Consider the following 14,794-nt stretch of genomic DNA (forward strand, 5'->3'; position numbering starts at 1 on the left):
GAAAACCAAGCTGCCTGGAGCAGGACTTAGTGTTATTGCTGCTGCTCTTCTACAGCACACTGTGCTCCGAGGCCTGAGCAGAGTGCAGAGCTCCTCGCCCAGACACTGCCTACACCCGCTGGGAACAGCCACTGCCTCACCAGCTCATGTCTGCAAGGATGAGGCAGAAAAAACCCCCAGAGACACACAAAGTTGGGTTAGGAAGAGAAAGCAAGCCCACAGGGAAGAGATCTGCAAGGTTCTCAGTTTAACCAAATAGGATGTTCAGTCTCCTATATCCTGCACTGTTCCAAAGGCATTCTTAAAGTCTTCGATAATCAGTACCCAGGGAGTTTAACTCATACTGCCACATGGAAACAAAAGAATTAACTCAAAGAGAAGAAGTAGACTTTTAAAATAAATGGTTTATATAATAAAACAGAGAAGTACGGAAAGTAATATGGCTCTTATTAAAAATGACAGGGGAAAGAAATTAAAAGTTGTGCCCTTTTCTTTTGGCCTTTCTATTCAAATCTTTTAAGTGTTTCTTTACATAAGGCTAGAGGTGTTTGCTTTTATTTTTTATCTTTTGTTCTGTGTCATCTCTAGAGACCTTTTTGTTGGTGGGACAAAACTAACTAATGTGTCTTATCACCTAGAAAAGTTATTTTCTTTTGTACTCTGCCTGAGGAGGGAACTATGGGCCCTGATGGAATTAACCCAAGAATTCTCCAAGAGCTGGTTGATGCCATCACAAAACCTCTCTCTCAGTTTTTGAACAACCTTGGCAATTGGCAAAGTCCCTGCTGACTGGAAGTTGTCAAAGGTTGCTCCAGTTGTTTCAAGAAGTGCAAAGGAGGACCCTGGAAACTACAGGTCTGTGGTGGCTTGTATCAAAACCACTACAAGGTCTGTCAATCTCACTTTGGTGCCTAGTAAAGCTATGAAGATTATTCCAGGAGGTATTCAATAACACCTGAAAGACAACACAGTCACTAGTCACAGCCAGCACAGCTTCATGAGAGGGAAGTCCTGTTGATTAAATTTGATTTCCTTTTATGACAAGGTAACCCACCTAGTTGACCAAGGGAAATCAGTTGATGCAATATTGGATTTCAGTAGATCTTTCAATACTGTCTTTCAGAGTATCCTTCTGGATAAAATGTCCAGCACACAGCTGGATAAACACATCATGTGATAGGTGAGCAACTGGTCCATTGGTTGGGCATAGTTATAGTGAATGGGATGACATCAAACTGGTGACGTGTCAGTGATGGGGCTCTGAAGGGCTATCACAGGTCCTGTGCTCTTCAACATCTTCATTAATGACTTGGATGCATGAATGGAAGGGGTACTAGGCAACTTCACAGGTTATACAAAACTGGGAGGCCCTGCAGAGAGACCTTGACAATTACCAAAGGAAAGGTGCTGGGACTCTGCAACTGGAATGGGGCAACTCTGGATGAATGGACAGACTAGGGAATGAAAGGCTGGAGGGCAGTGCCAGGAAAGGGACCCGGGGGTCCTGGTCAAGAGAAAGTTGAATATGAGTCAGCAGTGCCCTGGGAGCCAGAAGGGCCAACCCTGTCCTGGGAGGCATCAGGAACAGCATCATCAGCTGGGAAAGGGAGGGGATGGCCTCACCTTGAGTATTGTGTGCAGTTTTGGGAGCCACAATACAAGGGGGATATAAAGCTGTCGGAGAGTGCCCAAAGGAGGGCAACAAAGATGGTGAAGGGCCTTGAGGGGAAGCTGTATGAGGAGCAGCTGAGGTCACTTGTTCTGTTCAGCCTGGAGAACAGGAGACTGAGAGGAAAGCTCAGTGGTGTCTGCAACATCCCTATGAGGGGCACACACTGATTTCTTCTCTATGGTGACCATTGACAGATCCCAAGGGAATGGCCTGAATTTGTCAGGGGAAGTTTAAGTTGGATATAAGAAAAAGGTTCTTCACCCCGAGGGTGGCTGGACACTGGAACAGACTCCCCAGGGAAGCGCTCACAGCACCAAGCCTGACATAGTTCAAGAAGTGTTTGGACAACACTCTTGGGCACATGACATCACTCTTGGGGATGGTCTTATGCAGGATCAGGAGCTGGACTCCATGATCCTTGTGGCTCCATTCCAACTCAGCATATTCTGTGATTCTCTATCAAATACATCTCAGTTTTCTAACTGCATCTCAAAGTGCTTAAGTTGTGAAACAAGGATTTGTTCTGCTTGCCAAAAGCAGTAAGCACTGAAGTTTCTAAACAGACTAGCAGACTAGGCATAAATGTCCTTCTGCAGTGGCTGACACTTCAGCTTGCCTCCTTGTTGAAAGAAACACTCCTTGAAGGAGTACAAGTTTATCACTGTTCTCACCAATGTCTCCAAACTGACTCCACTAGCTTCACATCACCAAGGAGTATTTCTTCCTCTCACTTCTTGCTTATAGCACATGCTACTACATCCAGAGTGTCGCACTCTACGCTGATTGAAAGGCAAGTTTTGTGGGAGAGCTACATGGAACTGATAGCCTTCATGGGGAACCAAGACATCTACTTCAAATCCATGTTCTCACAACAAACTTTGCACAAGTTCTTGGTACAAATGTTTTCCTAAATAACTAAAATTTTCAAAGAAGCCCTGTCTCTGTATTCACAGGGCTGGACATCAGTCAGTCAGTCCTACCAAGCCTCACTGGCTAGGAATCAATACAGACTCTGTGAAGAGCAGTGATCAGCCTATGCATGTGACTCCTGTCCAGTTTTTTATATTGATAGCACTGCTTATCTCATGCACTAGTGACATCATTATTTTGTAAGCCATTGGGGAAAACATTTTCATGATTTTTCAGCCTTTTTCATATTGTGTCAATGTTTTTTCAAGAGCTGATATTGCAGTAGCTGAACTTAATTTGAGAAATTATTAGAGACATATATGGAGAAATAAATGGGAACAAGCTAGGGACTTGGTTTCCAAGTATTTCAGTGCATACTTCCTCAACAAATTAGCTTAGAATTTGCAGGCTAAGTTGCATATATGATTCTTTCCCTTAACACTATGTCATCTTTTTGCCTTGGAGTTTTTAAGACTGTAAGATATTGTTAAACAAAGTAACTAGCTTTCCTAAATAGACTTATTCTATGAAAAGTTCTGAGATTTGTAGGCTTCTGATCTGTGAACATGCAACAGATTCACAGATCTATTATTCAAACTATGAATAATCTCATGAAACAAGTTATAATGCTTCTCAAATGTCAACCAAACTCTTGAACTGGCCGACCATCCTGTGAGAGCATCCATCACTGGACTGACTTTTGTTAGCCTCCAAAGTGCTTATTGATCAGCCATCAAGTATCCACTGAAAAAAGAGAGCAAGGTTGTAATTTTGCAGATGCTGAACTGTCATAATGACATTTGCAGCATTTCTCCACTGTAGTAAACTAGCATTGTTAAATGCATACTAGTACCTTTCTAAAATTAAATATTGAGTTTATCTGCTATTAATTTAGCAGGTTTATTCTGCTGATCCAGTGATGTAAAATATATATTTCTGTCAGATGACTGAGTCAGACTACAAGCAGATGAAAAAGATTATGTTACCCTGACTATGTACTCTCACATTTGTAGGTGACAGACTGTTCACTTAGTAGTATAAACATCTCAATTTGTGTGCCAAAGATTCAGCATCACTCATAATAGCTCAGAAATAGACTTAAGGCAGAAGATAGTACTTATCACAAGGAAAGGCACACTAGAGTACATTCTTAGATAATTATTTTATTTAATCCCACAGTTGTTATCTAGGGAAATCCATCAACAACACAGTAATCAGTGCTATACTTCTATGGGCTATAAGTGAAGAATGTTCCCACAGCAGGGGACTGGTTTTCCTCCTCTATACTTCTTTTCTAGAAAACTGAAACCAAGACAAGACTGAAAGCTACAGAGTTAAAATATATTGAAATTATTGTGTCAACATGTAATTTATTTTTATAATAAAACTGAATAATTAAGAGCTTTTTCATAGCATTTCTCAGGAAACAGGAATTTCCTGGAACAGCAGCTCATCTCCAGTGCATTTATCATGTTTGAATTGTTTTAGAATTGTCTTTGATAAGCTGTGAGTTCTTCTCAGAAGGTGGAGCTGCAAGGGCTTCATTAGTGCTCTGAATGAGAAATAAGTAAAATTACCACATCAGTGGCCTCTAGCATTTAAGCAGGCTTGGTATGAGCTGTTGTCAGCATTCTGTTCACTCACTTCCAAGGTGAACTCTGATGTGATTTTAGGAATTATTATTTATGTATTACTATTAATACAGGATTTCACCTTCTCAGATCTCTGGATCTGACTTCACTAAACTGAACTTAACTTTTTTAAGAGAATTCAGATTCTGTGTTATTTTAGTGAAAAAAAAAAAAAGAAAATCTGGCAGCAACTACCTGGAGAAATGAAAAAGCCAAGATTTTTAAGGAGTAAGATAAACCTACAGAAAATACAAGTGGCACAGCAGCCCTGTCTTTTTTAATATCCATTTGCTTTGGACTCTCCCTACTTTTTCCTTTTTCTGAGAGCTGTACATTTGCATCACTTGTGAAATGTATGATGCCAGTAGGATTAATCTGGAAAGCCAAGTGGGAGACATGAAGATACACTTTTATGAAGTGCATCCCTTTTCTCCACCATTTGCCCTCAGCCTTATTAGTGGAACAGTTCTGTATTTTTAGCAAAATTGTGACCTTCCTGATATCTCTAGAGGACATTTATGAATATGTCCTGATTCCTAAGTAAGTCCAGTGAAGACCTCTCTCTAATACAAGTGTCTGCCCACATTCTGTTTCCTATCATTCCTCATCACTCAGATACTACTGACATACACGAGTGCTTGATGTGACAAACCAAGGTATTTTAGCTTCCCAGAGAAATGGAAGAAGAGTTTGACTGGGGAGTCTTCTATATTGCAAAGTGATCTATTGCAAAGTCAATAATCTGTTGTCTCCTTAACTCAACATGTAAGAAGATTTCTAAATCAATCAGTTCACAAAAAACTACAACCCTAACATCTTCCAGCTTTCAGTTTGACCAACTTTTTTTCCTGTAAATGCCAGGAGAAACTCCTATCTGTGACCCCACACAACAAACTGAGCTCCCTTTTCCCCATCACCCCTCACACAAAAGGTACACCTCACTGTAGTTTCTATAGCTTATATTCTCATCTAAAACATGGGACTGATTTCTGGCCTGCACTGGCTGAAGGTGTGGTAAGGAGAGGAGTAAGAGAGGAGTGCAGCCGCTGACCTGAAAATACCAACTTGTCTGCCACAGCCACGGAGAAACCAGGCATAGTTATAGGTACTTGCCAGTCATAATTTACTCAACTTGCAAAGATACAAAGTGAAGCTTAATTATCAAATTGTTTTTAGAATGATGTTTTCATTCCTAATTTTAAAATCCATGCATAAAATACTGAAAATTGAAAATACAGTTTTAAAATGTCTTTTTATTAGTCATAAAACATTTAGAAAACCTACGTAACATTTAAAAAAAATTACATAGAAGAGATGGAAAATTAGAAATTAATGTTTCCCTTACAAGATTCTGATTATTCTAGCAAAATAAGCCTGCTTTGTTCTGAGAATATCTTCTGAAGCTGTGGTTCATCTGCTTCTGTTCTTATTTTTTCAACAATCCTGTACATGAGGTGTAGTTTTAATGAGGATGGCACAAGCCAAAGGCCTTAATTTACAGACCTTTGTTATAAGATAAAGCATGATGATAAGAAATAATCAGATCATTAAACCTTCTTGGAACACGTTAAAGCTCTGATAGTTGCCCCTCACTCAAAGGCTTGAGAGATATTTAAATTCCAATATGACATCACATTTTAAGTTATGCTTCATGAAGGCACCCTTCCTTTCAAAGAAACAGAACTAAGTAGTAGGGAGAGACTGCAGTATTAGTGTATTACTCACAGATTTGAAATTAATTTGCTTTTTTTTTTGGTATACAAAGATTTATCTCATAATAGTATGATTCATTTTTTTAAAAACCTCTCCCCCTCTTTAAATCACTGGGCAAACGATATCTCCTTTTTGAGACTAAGAAATGTCACTGCTGGAGATTAAAACTGTTGATACTTGTTCTGATAAGGCCACTATGATCTTATTCTGTACACAGTAAAAGTCATAAAGAATTAAAAACCTGTGCACGAGGTCCCCATCTGTCTGTTCTATCTTTACATACAGAGCAGATAAAATACACAGATATGATGGTGACCATTCTAAACATGCAAGCAGTGAAAACAGATGCTACTCTGCACCATATTGTCACTTTATTATGTGTGGGCTTTATTTAGCTAAATGTGGACATGTACAGCTGACCAAGCCCTTTGCAATCAATGAAAAGCTGGACAATGAAGTTAACAGTACAGATCACTTTATCTGAAGCAGATTCTTGCATCTGATTAAGGGTGTTTCATCTGCCCATATTAGATTTCCTGGGATTTTAACTGGAACCCAGATAGCATGTTAAGACATTTGTATCTACACTGTACACGTCTGAAAATCAGGTGAAGTAAATTCCATCCCAAGAAACCGTCTTGCAGCAGTAGCCTGACTCAAACTGGGGACAAATTCAGAATTTTTATAATATAAAAAATATTCCCATTTAAAAAATAAATCTTAAATTCTAAGAAAGGAATTAGTATGCACTGGAAGCCAAAATATGGAAGTTAATATCTGATGGTTATCAGTGTGAAGACACAGCACTAGTGTGAAGAAAAAGAGTGAAAATATCTAAGTCCAGTCCTGCAAATATTTACTGGTACTTCAGAAAAGTATTTCAGCACATGCTTCACTGTTTCCCTACCCTGGGAGCACAGGCACTAATCCCAAGCCTCGCCAGACACTGGAGTTATGCAACTGTTTAATTGAAACAAGACTGTATCTTCAGGGTTATTCAGCACTGAAGTCCCAGTTGTGCCATGGCTCCTGCACTCGCTGATCCCCTGCAGCTGTGTGAATTGTCTGTGGCTATCGCTACTTTGCAGAAGCTGATCCCAGAACACTTCACTGACTACAGACCTCTGCCAAGAAGGCTTTGCAGTATTGCACCCTACAAAATTGTGGTAGTTTCAGACAAAAAACCCCAGAAAACTCAAAAACAAACTAATAAAAAAACCCCAAAACAAACAAACAAAAAAAACCCTGTGGGGGTTTAGGAAAGCTTTGGGAAACTGTGTCCATAAAAATTCGAAAGAACTCAGGGCAGAAAGACAAGACTAATTTTCTTTGGATCTCCTTTTTGCCACCTAAGTTGTTCTTGAGTTCAAACATTCTTCAACCCATCCACTGATGGCTGCACAATCTTTCCTAGGTCAAAAGAAAAATCATTAAAATGCACAAAAGTAATGTTTGAGCTCTGCCTGTGGAGAAGTGATCACTTCCTAAATTTACTAAACTTCACAAATGTTCCTTGTTATCAATATTGTAAGCTTTTATTATGGTCCTCCAAATCTTGAGGATGGGGAACAGAGCTGTCTAGAGATCATTATGCAGGGTACTGAAGTATATATATCTCAGTTCTTCCAGACAAAAAAAGAGAATTTAAATGTACAACTTTCTCAATGAGCAGGATTCAACAGGCTTTTATAAGAGACGCATATCACCAATTCCTCTTAATTCTACAGCTAAATTTTGAAAAAAGGGTACTTATTGCTTCTTTTCTTTTTCACAACATACCCCTTCAGAAAATAGCTGAGGAAGTAGTTATCAGGTGGACAAGACACTGTTTTGCAGTAACATGTTGCGTAAATGGGTTTCAAACAAGAAAATAGGTTCAGATCTAAGTTGTCTCAGATTTTCCTATGGATTAGCAGGAACTTGCCAGAATGTTCACAGTGCTTTTTTTTTTCTTGACCTCTCTAAATGGTATGGTGAGCCTACAAAACCCTCTGTTTTTCTTTTCTTACTTACTTACCCCAGTCAGGGCTGGGGAAGGGCACATAAGTAACATTTAGACAGCACAGCACTGGTTTTACAAAGACCTATGATTTTTTACTGAGTACAGTCCACAAGTCAAACTAAGCAGATGGCAGCATGGACAAAAACAAGGCAGAAAATAGAGAAGTTTGCTCTGGTAAGCTCTGAGTAGAAAAGTCTCATTAATAAACAACAAAACTTAAAATAAACTGATTTACCAGAGTCTGGGAGAAAAAAAGGGTTGAAAGTAATGAGTAATCCTGAAAGCATTAGCATATGTATTTTAAACAAGTGAATAGTCTTTTCAAAAATAGAGGTTAGGCTTGTGTAAAAGACAAAAATAAGTAACTCCACTGGGGGTAACTTAGTCGATGAAAGTCCACTTAGAGCTTACAGAAATAGTATGATATGGAATTTGTATAAGATAAGTAAGTAACTGTACTTACTGTGTAAAGCTCGTTAAGTACTTTCATTAAGTCTTCATGAAGCTGAAATGAAATCTCTTTACTCTGTAATTAAAAAAAAAAAAATTAGAAAAGGGCATGCAAAAACTGCACCATACATTTGTTTCTTTATATTTATATTCATTGTTCATCCTAGACAGTGAATGCAGTGTTGCTCACAAAAATCATTCTGAATTACAGTGCACTAAAAAGAGTGACTCGGGGATACAGAGGCAGACAGATAACATCTGGACAGAAGACTTCTAAAAAGAAACCCAGAAATAATTTAAGACTTTTTTCCCAAAAAGCACCAGGAAATTAGGTGCCAACAGAAAGGGTAAAGTTCAAGATTAATGTTTTTAATAGAACAAACTGTGTACTGTTTTATAATTGCTATGATATATACAAAAACAAAACCATGCAGAATGTGATATTCTAGAGGGACATTCTGCCCAATTTTTACATCTAGGATAGTCTTTGTTTCTCAGCACATGCAACTATCTAAATATTTATGCAAGAAATAATTGTGGCTCCTCTCTGAAACAGATACCCAACTGCGTAATATTCCACAGAGTGTGCTGCTGAACCAGCTTTGTTTAGCTTTTTTGGACTGTGACTTTACTTTCATTCTGACCCAGAAAAAGAAAGAAATGCTTAGCAGTAGTTATTATCAAAGCAAATATGTCAAAACAAGAGTATTTAATTGGAGTCTCATTGAAATATATTCCTTTGTTAGTTTTCCACAGCAGTTCAATCTGATGAAAATGGTGGCAACTGTGCAAGAGTTGAAGGCATTTGTATCACAGCTTTTGGAAAACAGCTACAGAATAGAGCTATGGGACTTGGCAAACAGCCTGGCTACACTTCTTCTGTCATGCTCAACATTCCAACATCCATGCTGGAAATGTGAGATTCTTTTTTTTCTGTGAATAAATTGATAATTAGTCTGGCCTCTAAAAACTCCAACTGCATGACAGATAACGGCCTTAGCTATGAGAAGTGCTTTGAATTTGTACGGAAGCCAAAGGAAAATCCTCAGGGACAACTCATCTCCAAAGCTGCTAATGCATACTTGGCCACCACTAAAACACCTGAAAGAGTAATGGTTTCTGAACGAGAATTTGCAGCACAACATCCACATATGAGGAGAAACCACATCATATATCCCACCCACTGTCTTCCAGGAGGATGAAATAGATACATACAGTATCATACAGCTCGAAAGAGAAAATTCTGGGTGTTTTTTTTCTCCTGCTTCTACTATCCTACTTTAATTCTGGGCAGTATTTTAAAGCACCTGTCATATCACTTATCAGTATTCACTCTAATCCTTATATGTAAGATGGTTTTACACTGACAAGAAGCTAGGAACATAATTTAAAAAGACACTTCAGTGAAATTCTTGCATTTCCAAGGGCATTAGCTGTAGTAGCTAAGGCACAGTAAGACAGCTGCTCTGAAGCTGAGGTACACAGAATTACTGTGAAATTTTCCTTATTGCTTATACTTTTCAAAGACTGGTATTTTCATGAGGTATGCATTAGTTCTGAAGTATCTAGAACACAAGGCTTACTACTTCCATTTCTTTGCAAATATCAGATTATTTTAATCTAATAAGAAGGACAAAATTTCATGTATGTAACAGTACACAGAGTGCTTATGAAGAACTGGAAAAAGACTGCAGATTTGCAAGTTGCTGTTGGGAAATGTCATAAAATCTTCAGCAAAAATTCCGAGTTGCTTTTCATTGCTTTACATTGGCACACTGCCTTTAAAAGTCAGCAGCACAGCTCTAACACAGCTTACACACCTCCTCAAAGCTCCAAGCAGAGGCCACCTGTTTGTTCTTGGATATCTGCTTCTATAGTGCTTGATATGAGTGGTTTTTGAAATTACTTTAGCAGAAAGAAGGGCAAAACATACCAATAAGATGTCTGACATTAAGAAGAGAGCATACCCATGTGGGAGGAAATACTAGATGATCCCCAGCTTCAAGCAGTTTATCCCTTTTAACTGTTGCTCACAGCCATCTTGAGGCTGATGAGAAGTCAAGCCCTAGATACAGCAACAGCAATTCTAAGGCAAGATGCTTTAACCTGGTAGTGCAAAAGTTTGTTTGAGAAGGTGAGACAGAAAACCCCAAACCAATTTTCTCTTTACGCCTTGAGATTTTGCTGTAAGCAAAGCACACAGCAGTTCATTGAAGGATGCACTCTCCTTTTCTCCTCTTAATGCAATCCCACCTTAATGCAAATAAGACACAGAGGATCAGAGGATCTGGTGAATGATCACTATTTAGTAGGACCCATTTCTTCCCTCTGCTCCTTTTGAGCTCTGTCCAGCACTGAAACACAAGCAGTCCAGCCCATCAATAGTAAACTTGAAAGTGAATGGAAAAGATCACAAGAGAGAAAGATGCTGTTGTAAAAGGACAATAAGCTTTAAACTAGAAAGCAAAAAGAGAAGGAGGGAGGTGATCAGCAAAAGGAGTGAAAATTGGGAAGTGATAACCAAGCAGCGCCACACAATCACAAAGGAGTTATCCTTCCACCACTTCATCTGTGGACTCCAATTTGCAGAGGATGCCTGCAGTGACAGATAACATTTAAACTGATCTCAATTCTGATGAAAGATTTTGTAGGAATTGTAAAAAAATGAATCAAGAAATTTGGTTAAATTTAGCAGTATAAAAGGGATTTATTTTTCAAGAACCAACACATGTTTCATTACTATTTAAGATCAAGAAATACTGACTTGAGTGGCAAGCGATACAGCTTTTAGTGTGTAATATATGGCATGTTGGAGCACCAGTTAAGAAGTGAATTTATTTTCAGTGGTTAATTGCTTTTCTATTTCTTGTTTATGCTACCTACTCTCTGCAGTAGGTTTCAGCATGTGTGAATGGTGTGCTCCTCTAGGAGACTGTCCTCAGGGTACCAAACAACAGAATGTAAGATGCAGTACACATTTTCCTGGAGCTGAGTTGATAGCTCTAATCAGGCTATTAAAACCTGACAAACAATCACTGAAGGTGCTTATTTATTCACTGTGTCCCTGAGAAATGCGCTTATTAACCAGCACTTATTAACCAAAAGAACAAAGAATATAATAAAAATGTTAGAGCACATGCAAATTCCTGCTAAAAATATTATATATGTTACTAAGCTGGTTCAAGGCATTAAGAGGTGGCAATATTTTTTCACCTGATAGCAGCATAGATCATACATGTGCAACACCAACAAATTACCTAAATCCTCTTTTTACTATGTGCTCAACTTTGAACACATCAATGGTCCTACTGATGTCATCAAGATTTGTATTTCTGGATTAAAGTTTGAGAAACTTAAAATTTTATTCTACATTAATATATTTTCATTGAAGTCTGTTAAAATTTTGCAATCCATTTAATTTAAAGCATAATTTGGCACTCCAGTTTTACTCTTGTTTATTTTAACTGAAATTTAAGGGTCAGTCCAGTTCTTCCTGGAACTCTTTAGTGTCTGTATTTAGCATACGCAATGCTACTCAGTTACATCATTTAAGGAAAATATTCTGTTCCTATTGCTTTTAAATGAGTCTGCTGCTGGTCCCTGTGGGAAGTGAAGCGCAAACCCTTCTTTGATGGAGGTTTCATGAGCTGCGTGACACTGACATAGCCAAGTCAGCAAAATTTTGTCCCAGACTTGTCAGTCTGTACCAACAAACAGCTTTGCTATCCTTTTAAACATTTAAATGTTTAAGAAAATGATGCAAAAAATCTATGTGCCACAATCTGTTTAACACCAAACAGATTCAGTAGGTAGTCATACTCCTTGCTAATAGCCAGATAAAGGAACAAAAATATTTATTGTGCTTGCTTTCTCCAGCATCTTTTACTGTAAACATTAGAAGATACGTTAATCTTGGGTTATGTAGATTTCTGTCCAAGGAAAATACATGTTTATAAATTATAAATATACAAATCTGCTTAAGGATTTTGTGGGTATGTGTTTATACAGTTGATTATTACTGCTGGGGTAACCAGAATCACTGCATGAAATATTCTGCATAATACATTTCCCTTCTGCTTGACATTTCTCCTTATTACTTTATTCTTTAATTGTCCCCATGAGGCCAGCTACCCCATCTGCCTGAAGAAATGTGCAAGCATGCAAGGTTTGAACTCTGCTACTTTATTTTTGTAATTTTATGTGCAGCACGAAGGCCAGGCATCAACAGCAATCCTACTGCTTTTATATGCCAGCAACTAAAAAGAAGAGATTAGGTACCCATCTGAAAGTACGAGGCCTGACATAATGTTTTCCAATAAATGCTACAAAATCTCTGTACTAGATCCTATCTTTGTCCTGCATTTAGTACATTTAAACAGATGCCAGTTCCTGACTCCTGGGAAAAAAAGAATGACAAATAGCTCCTGGGAGAACAAAATTAATTACTATCGACATTTTAAGGAGGCCAGACTAGACAGCAAAGCCATGTACAATCAGATACCTGAATACAACACATCCAGTCCCATCAGACCATGTAAGGTCCAGCCAGTAGGGATCATTTCCCCAAAATAATCCAAATATCCAGACAGACATATAAATGCACACAAAAGGAAAAACAGAATGATGAAGAACAGAGACTGAGACAAGGACAAAGCACAAAGGCTAAGGAGCGCAGAGCCCCTTACCACTACATTTTACCAAATCATCACTGGCTATTGCACACACCTTTTACAGAACAAGTAAGGGGGTTGCTACAAACTTATGGCTTGTGCTATATCGCACATAGGAGTGGTAACAGAACAATACTCCAGTCGCAAGCTTGGCCAGAAAAGGAGGAAATTATTCCATATTTTCTTTAGTACAATTCAAGTTGGAGTCAATCTTAAGATACAAATTCAAACCACACTCCTCTAGAAAATGTTGGGTTCACTTCATGGAAATGTTTAATCTCAGAACTAACATCCCCATCAGCAAGATGGAAAAAGTCACTAACATCTACCACTGAGAAGCAGAATGGGAAGTCCCACCCTCTTGAGAAGAGAGAGGGGGAGAAAAGAGGGAGTAGAAAGAGTCAAGAAGTTCAGAGTGATTATGACTTTGCTGTTGTCTCCCCTTATCTTGCTTGTGGGCAATGAGACAAGCAACTCTGAAACACTTTCCCTTTCTGCAACAGGAAGATTGGGGTTTCAGAGCAGCACAGTGAAGATCTGTTCTGGTCATAGACTTGGTGTGTATGCACTTACTCTCCAGACTTGGAAATGGAGTAAAGCACCTTGCTGCTGCAAGACCGGTGGAGAATTAAAACAAGGTAAAAGTAGTGATGTGTAACACCATCAGATAATAAGCTGTAAGATATATAACTGAAAGATCATTGAACATAGAGAAGCTTGACTAACTGGTATTTGTAAATTATAGAATCATAGAATTGTAGACATTACATGCTCTTACTGTGACAGCCAACAGAGTACAGATATTTCCTGCTCTTGACTGTGGACTGCAGTAAAACACTAAGCATGCATTTGTTTGTCTATTTTTAAAATCTTCACATTGTTGCTTTTCCTGTTATTTATATTTATTACGCAGAGAGACAGTACATATTTCACAGAATGGTATGATCAAATTCCAGAGAAGAAGCATCTGCAGGAGATGGTTTGTCTCTACTTTAATCCAAAATCTGTGAACAGTGAACAAATTCCATATGCCTTCACAGGGATAGGACACCTATTAAGACTGATTATAGTTTTCTCTGACACTATTTTATTCTAAGTACATTTTTTTCGAAAGTAATCTGCAGAATCACAGAAATTGACAGAAATTGCTTAAATATGCTATTTGATGTTTAAAAATCTCCAACAAAATGAATGACATTTTCTTCAGGGAGAATACAATTTTGATGGAAGATACTGTTGGCTGTCACCTTTCTCACTGAAAGTGCACCTTCTCTTTGCCCTGTGACCTCTTTCCTTCAAAGAGAACTGTAGCACAGGACGTGTTTTGCATCTGATCCTTTTGTTGCCTGGTAAACATCCACTATGCACTTCTTTGAGTACCTTAAGTCAGACTGCTCATTCACATCTGACACAAATTATCACAGGATCATGGAAGGGTTTGGGGTGGAAGAGCTTCATCATCAGTTCTGCACCTGGGAACTAACAACAAATAAATCACCAGCACTTTGCAGCAAGCACCACAGCAAGAACTGTACACACTGAGGCTCAGTGGAAACATCAACCTTCTGCAACAAGTACTGAGCCTGACAGAATGTCGTAAAAATGTGTGCACAGAATGGATACTGGTGAACAAACACTGCCACGTTCAGTCCATGTGCCCATGAAGCTCTCTTTTGCCATGCTGAGGTGCTGCATGTTTTCCTGCCATCCTTCCCCTAACGTTATGGGACTGGCTCAGATCCCTGTA

General features: G+C 38.6%; 1 protein-coding gene across 3 annotated transcripts in view; it reads right to left on the reverse strand.

Annotated features, from left to right (window-relative positions):
- SRGAP1 (SLIT-ROBO Rho GTPase activating protein 1) overlaps positions 1 to 14,794 on the reverse strand; it is a 140,914-nt gene that overhangs the window by 52,430 nt on the left and 73,690 nt on the right. For 2 of the 3 annotated variants that reach the window (XM_033057404.1, XM_033057405.2), the window contains exon 4: positions 8,391 to 8,453. In XM_033057404.1, the coding sequence (XP_032913295.1) occupies positions 8,391 to 8,453 (63 nt within the window). The remainder of the gene's footprint in view (positions 1 to 8,390; positions 8,454 to 14,794) is intronic. The other variant, XM_033057406.1, reaches the window with a different exon arrangement.

This window comes from Catharus ustulatus, chromosome 4, assembly GCF_009819885.2.
Source record: "Catharus ustulatus isolate bCatUst1 chromosome 4, bCatUst1.pri.v2, whole genome shotgun sequence".
NCBI classification, from domain to species: domain Eukaryota; kingdom Metazoa; phylum Chordata; class Aves; order Passeriformes; family Turdidae; genus Catharus; species Catharus ustulatus.